Here is a 7,074-nt window from a genome sequence, read left to right on the forward strand (position 1 = left end):
TATACTAGGGAAACAGTATTAACTGACTCTAGAAAAGTACTGGGGAATAATGATAGTGATGTCAGAGTGATGCTTTAAGATTTCATATGAAGTGATTTATGAAATAAGATTGAAAATGAAATAGTAAATAAATTTTAGTACATTTATAGACAAGGTAATTTTAAGTGGATAAGATATATAGAAACATATGAATTATTTAGCAACTAAGGGTTACAGTATTAACTGACTCTAGAAAAGTACTGGGGAATAATGATAGTGATGTCAGAGTGATGCTTTAAGATTTCATATGAAGTGATTTATGAAATAAGATTGAAAATGAAATAGTAAATAAATTTTAGTACATTTATAGACAAGGTAATTTTAAGTGGATAAGATATATAGAAACATATGAATTATTTAGCAACTAAGGGTTTTACATATAAATGTGACAGGTGGCAATTAAAATAACTATAGGCCTGGCATGGTGGTGCACTCCTCTAATCCCAGCACTCCGAAGGCAGAGATTGGCCAACCTGGACCTGCATAGTGAGTTCTAGGCCAGCTGAGACTACAGGGAAAACCCTGCCTAAAAAATAAAGTGAAATAAAGTAGTGAGCTCATGTGCAAAGAGCAGACCATAGCAAGAAAGAAGAATGGTCTGTATTCCCCAGCTAGAGATGCTCAGACGCTGACAAATGAACAGACAGTTCAAAATGTGCCTGTCATTATTTGAAACCTAGAAAGGGCTAATGTGTGAGACAAAATAGAGCTTTAGGTTGTGTTTCTGCTTCTGTTTCTGCTCGTGAATTATAGTGCCCCACACCACCTGTTAATCTTGCATTATTTCACAATTTGAGGTAAGTTTGCCTCATTGTGAAGTGTTCTAGTTTGCCTTCAATTGCTGTGACAAACCACTCTGACCAATACCAACTTGGGGAAGAAAGGGTTTATTTGGCTTATATCTCCCAGGTTATAGTTCATCACTGAGGGAACCCAAGGTAGGAACTCAGGGCAGGAACCTGGAGGCAGGAGCTGGAGCACAGGCCATAGAGGAACACTGCTTACTGGCTTGCTTCTTGGTCAGTGCTCAACCTGCTTTCTTCTATAATACAGGCCCACCTGCCCAACGGTGGTACCACCCATAGTGGCCTGGGTTCTCCCATATCACTCAACAATCAAGAATATGCCCCATAGACATGGCCATAGGCCAGACCAATGGAGGCAATTCCCCAACTGAGGCTCCTTCAACCCTGGTGTGTCAGGTTGACAACTAGAGCTATCCAGCACATGAAGATTCCAAAATTAATTTCTAAAGCTGTTGGCCTCAAGTGAAATTGCAGTGTTTTCAAAATCTGCAGTAGCATCTTCTGATATAAAAATGTATGGGATGTGTTTGATAATTCAAAATATCTTTTAAAAAGTCTTTTAGATGACATGGTATGTTCTCTTCTTGACTTCAAATAATTTGAAATGATAGACAAGTCTGTAGCTCCATATAGCTACTTGAATAGTTTTAATGAACAAAAGTTCAATCATTCTTTTACTTATATATTTCTTAGTTTATATTTCTGCTCATATATAATTTTTTTTAATAATTTTAGTATCTGCATCAAGAAAAGAAGCTGCTTCATGGAGACATAAAGTCTTCAAATGTTGTTATTAAAGGTGATTTTGAGACAATTAAAATCTGTGATGTAGGAGTCTCCCTGTCACTGGATGAAAACATGACTGGTGCGTAGGGTTGTTTCAAATTTTGAATTTCATACAATTTTTAAACTTTCAATTTTTGCATTCTAAAACTTAATAAATATACATGGCTTTAAAATTAATTTTTCAAGTATATAATACAGAGCATCATTTACTTTCTTTTCACTGAGCCCCCAGTACCTTCCCTTGCCACGTGTACAGTGTGAATTATTGCTCCTTATTAATATGTCTGTGTATTGTTTGTTTTATTTTTATCTTTTTGGACAAGGTCAGCTCAGGCTGGCTTGAGATCACAGTGTTCCCACAGCTCCCCAGTGCTGTGGTCACAGTCATGTGCCACCACACTGGCCCTTTGGTATTTTAACTGAAGATAGCTTTGGGAAAGATATCTAATCTGGATTGAGATGTTTAAGTTGTAAAATATCTGAGAATTGATTTTTTCAGTTTTAGTAAAGTGATAAAATTTTGGAAACTAGTAGAAGTAACTAGAGTGGAACTAGAGCTTCAAAAAGTCAAACCATTTCCCTAGAGCCACCTGTCCCATTTAGGTGCTCAGTGTGACCTGTTAACTCAGGACTAACTCCTGGATATTCCTTATTTCAGAAAGTTCTTTTGGACAGTGCTGTTCTAGAAAGTCTTCCCCAAACAAATGCTCCAGTTGAGAAATGACAGATGTTCACTTCCATTCAGAACTCAGTAGAGCTACTCACATGGCTATGCCCAGTCACAACAGACCTGAAAATACAATCCCTGTCTAAAAGATGCTGTGTGTGATGACTTATCAGATGAACAGCCCTGGTTACTACCACAAAGGCAACATTTTAGAGGCCAGTTTAGAAACCTGTGCTTTATTTTGAAAAATTAACTACATTTATTTTTAAAGATTTATTTTTTATGTGTGTGTTTGTCTGTATATATATATATATATCATGTGTTTCTGGGTGGAGGTCAAAAGAGGGTATTAGAGTCCCTGGAGCTAGAGTTTCAGGTGGCTTCAGGTGGTTGTAAGGTGCCTAACACAGGTGCTTGGAACAGATTTCAAGTCCTCTAAAAGAGCACTGCTGAGTCTTCTCTCTAGCTACCATTTTATTTATTTTGTGGTGTATTTGTGGGCATGCGCACACCTCAGAGTGCTTGTGGAAGTCAGAACAACTTGCATGAGTTGGTTCTCACTTTACCCCATGTGGTGCCCAGCGGTTGAACTCAGTCATCAGGTTTGGTGGTAGGTGGCTTTACCCACTGAACCATCTTGCTGACCCAGAAACCTGTACTTTGAAATGGAGTCCTTAAAAATATTTGTGCATTTCCATGTGGGTCTGTCCACTGGAGCCTGCTCTACCTGCCAAGAATATCACCCTTAACCAAGACTGACTTTCCCCCTTCCAGCAGCCATAGGCTGCCAGTAGTTCCCAAGTAGGCTAGAGTTTCTGAGCTATCATATCTCCAGCCCCACATAAAGAATTTTATACAGTTAGTTTATTTCTACCAAATATCCAAGCAGTCTATAAAACAATGCTAGAATAAATGAAGTTAACTACTGTATTTCTGTGTTAGCAGTAAATAATAGGAAAATGAAGTTTCTAAAAATTGCATTTGTAACCGGCAAAATCAAGATATTTAAAAATAAATCTAAGAAGAAAAAGGCACCTGCTAAGTCTAAGGGCTCTATACTAGAAGCCATAAAGCATTACTGAGGTGGAACCAACATGGAGAAAAACAAGGGTTAAGATTGAGACTCATTGTTAGGAAGATGTTAATTCTTTGCAGATGGATCTCAGATTCAGTCCTTTCCCAAAGGAGTTCTTGCTGTTGGTTTTTGTTTTTGTTGTCATTGAAATGGACAAAATGACTCTAAAATATCCTGGAATGTAATGGCCCAGGCCATTCCTGGACAGGTACTTTAAGGGCCAGTGTGGATCTGACCTTTGACCCCTTCTGGTTCTCTTGATTTAGCAGTCTTGAAACCTTGAGATGAGATTCTCAGGCTGGATGACAGCACAGTTCCCAGATGGAAATCCAAGGTCCAAACACTAAGTGCTCTGTTCTGGGCCAGGCACGGTGGCGCACACCTTTAGTCCCAGTCAGAGGCAGGCGGATCTCTGACTGAGGCCACCCTGGGTTACACAGGGAGTTCCAGGCCATCTGGGGCTACAGGGAGACCCTGTCTGAAAAAGAATCCCCCACCCCCACCACCAAAAAGAAGTGCTCTGTTCTGGGTCACTCAGCTTGCACATCTTTGAAGCCAGTCAAGTCTGTGACATCCACTTACATTTTTTATATTTTTTATCTTCTAAGATAATTGTTGTTTCCCTACATCCCTGTGAACTGGTCAGAGTTTTAAATATTTGCCAGTCTGACAAGGGTTGTCATCCTTATTAGTGAAGTTGAATATGTTTTCATTGCACACTTAGCAGCTACAGTGAACTCCCTGTTCCAGGCGTTGGTTTTTTCTTGGGTTGCCTGCCCAGGCTATTTACTTGTATTGTGCTGTGTTTCAGTGACTGATCCTGAGGCCTGTTATATTGGTACTGAGCCATGGAAACCCAAGGAAGCTTTGGAGGAAAATGGCATCATTACTGACAAGGCAGATATATTTGCCTTTGGCCTTACTCTGTGGGAAATGATGACTTTATGTATTCCACACATCAATCTTATAGATGATAATGCTGATGAAGGTATAAATACAAAAAATTTTAATATAAATCCCAATCTCTTCCCAGTAGATTAGTTTATATAATTGCATCTTTCTATTAAGTTAACTGACTGATTTGGCTAGATTTAAGCTCATACAAATGAGGTATCAGTAGAGAGTAGGGGATGAAGGTATTAGTAGGGGATGAAGGTATTAGTAGGGGATGAAGGTATCAGTAGAGTAGGGGATGAATGTATTCCTCCCTGGAACCGCTACACTCTCAGGAGCTCATTTTCACTTTTCCTTAATAACTCTTTGCACATGAGAATGAAAGCAAATAGGAAGATGAGTTGAAAAGATCTAGAGGAACAAAAGGTTTCTGTAAAAACTTCTTGCCTGAGAGAAAACAGCTAATCTACTCCAAGGCGGGACAGTGGAACTAGATGATACATTCTTGTTGTAGGATAAGCTATGAAGCTCTTCTATAACTTTACGGGGTTTTGCTTGTCTCTATCTCTCCCTCATGAGCAGACTCAACTTTTGATGAGAGTGACTTTGATGATGAAGCATATTATGCAGCTCTGGGGACCAGGCCATCTATTAATATGGAAGAACTGGATGAAACATACCAGAAAGTCATTGAACTCTTCTCTGTGTGCACTAATGAAGAGCCCAAAGATCGCCCTTCTGCTGCACAGGTTGTTGAAGCGTTGGAACTAGATGTACAGTGATGGTGCTTGGTGTTTGTGATGGTCTCAGCATGAGGTGTAGCTGTGTGACTGTTTACTCAGATGCATTTATAGTTACCATGACCTGCAGTTACTAGACTCAGAAATGACTTATTTTAGAACCACTATACATAGTTAATATTTGAATAAATCTTTGACATAGGTTACTATTTCATATATCATAAGCACTTGATATTGTACTGGATTTTCTGTAAAGTTTAAAAAAAATTAGAGTATGTTGCTCATACGGATTTAGAAACACTAGCAGTCAAATGCTATAACCTGTGTCTTTAACATTAATTTAAATTTTGGGACCATTATTTGTATAGAATCTTTTCAGAGGTTCTCTTCTGTAGTAGTTATTAAAATTTGCACTTTATACAGTACAAATTTAGTCGGCATTTGCTCAAAAAATGTCAAATCTTCAGCTGGTCTATCTTGGCTGATGTGTTTATTAAATGTTCACTGGAATTTGCAAGTATGATTTGAAACAGTAGCTCCCAGGGTGTTTTCAGACCTGGTTATAGCTTGTCTTGCTGCCTTGGATCCCTCCATGTCTTCAGTATTTAATTTATTGAATATATTTCCTGTACTAAGATTATTAGTTTTATTTGCCAACTGTATCCTAAGCATTTCAAGGAAGTGACATAAGAATAAATAATATACAATAAAGGGCAATTTTGGTACCAGGCGTCTCAGCATCAACTTATATTTCTGTTGATTTGAATATTGCCATTGGAGTGAGTGAATGTGAGGTTTCCTTCTTGGTTTCTTATCGTAAAGTGAGGTTGGTTAGGATCAGTAGTTTCTGAATCTCAGCTTGTGGGATTTTCAGAATTAATGAAACTAGGTGATATAGCAACTAAATTCAGAAATACTATGCTCTAGAATTCACTGGAAGGTTCCTTTTATTATGAAACTATTCCAAGCGAGACGATTAACTGGCATGTCTTCCATCAAAAAAATATGAAAGTGAAAAATTGAAAGTCAATTTGTAAGTGTGCACCCTGACGCTCAGCAGGGCCCAGCCTCCCACTTGTCATTCTTAGTGTCACAAACATAAATCCTGAACTAGATCTAACACACAAAGCAGTACTTTTTTTTTTTTTTTTTTTTTTTTTTTTTTAGACAGGGAGAGACAGGGTCTCCCTGTAGGCCCAGCTGTCCTGGAACTCACTATGTAGACTAGGCTGGCTTTGAACTCTCAGAGATCCACATGCCTCTGCCTCCCAAGTGCTGGGATTAAAGGTGTGCGCCACCATGCCCAGCCCATAAACCAGTACTTTTTATTGAGAAGTTTGTTCCCAGTTCCTATAGTTACCTTGTAAAAAGGAGTAAACTAATGCTGAGGGCTAGCAACCCCAAGCACTTCTCTATGCCCCACACCCATTACATCATACTGTCATGGTAAACCAATACTGACCCTATTAACTAAAGCCCACACTTTATTCAGATTTGTTTTCAGTCATGTACTTTTTCTGTTCTAAGAGCCCATCCCAAATGTCCTGTTACATTTATATATCACATTCCCTTGGCTACCATAGTTAAGATTTTCATTGTTTTTCATTACTTTTGAGTTTTAGGGTGTGATAGTTGGGTATTTTGTACAACAGATCTCAACTGGGATTTGATGTTTATTTCTTGGTCAGACAGGTTTATAGGATTTGAAAGATAGGTAATTGCGTTCTCATCACATCATCAAATATCAGCATGGCCACACTGGATGTTGACTGGTCGCTTTCTTGGGCTACTGCTGCCTGGGTGCCTGCGGCAACAGTTCTCATTTTCCTCTTTCCCCCTTTGTGCTGGTTAGTTTTTGTCAAGTTGACACAAATTAGAGTCAGCTGGGAACCTCCCCAGATCAGACAGACCTGTAGTCATGTCTGTGAGGCATTAAAAATTTTTATTTATTTAATAACCACATACTTAGAAGAAGCATTTCATTACAACAGCTTTGACATATTCAATAACAATGTCCAGAGCTAAGATGCATCTCTTTCAAAATTGGCTGTAAATTTTTAGGTTTAC

At 38.6% G+C, this 7,074-nt stretch overlaps 1 protein-coding gene across 3 annotated transcripts in view; it reads left to right on the forward strand.

Moving 5' to 3' along the window:
• Pbk (PDZ binding kinase) overlaps positions 1 to 5,731 on the forward strand; it is a 26,461-nt gene extending 20,730 nt beyond the window's left edge. For 2 of the 3 annotated variants that reach the window (XM_029561132.1, XM_008828166.3), the window contains 3 exons: positions 1,581 to 1,710; positions 4,185 to 4,361; positions 4,850 to 5,731. In XM_029561132.1, coding sequence (XP_029416992.1) covers positions 1,581 to 1,710; positions 4,185 to 4,361; positions 4,850 to 5,049 — 507 coding nt within the window. In that variant the 3' untranslated portion in view covers positions 5,050 to 5,731. The remainder of the gene's footprint in view (positions 1 to 1,580; positions 1,711 to 4,184; positions 4,362 to 4,849) is intronic. The other variant, XM_029561133.1, reaches the window with a different exon arrangement.
• Positions 5,732 to 7,074: the final 1,343 nt, after the last annotated feature.

This window comes from Nannospalax galili, unplaced genomic scaffold (assembly GCF_000622305.1).
Source record: "Nannospalax galili isolate Female #2095 unplaced genomic scaffold, S.galili_v1.0 scaffold612, whole genome shotgun sequence".
In the NCBI taxonomy this organism is placed as follows: Eukaryota; Metazoa; Chordata; class Mammalia; order Rodentia; family Spalacidae; genus Nannospalax; species Nannospalax galili.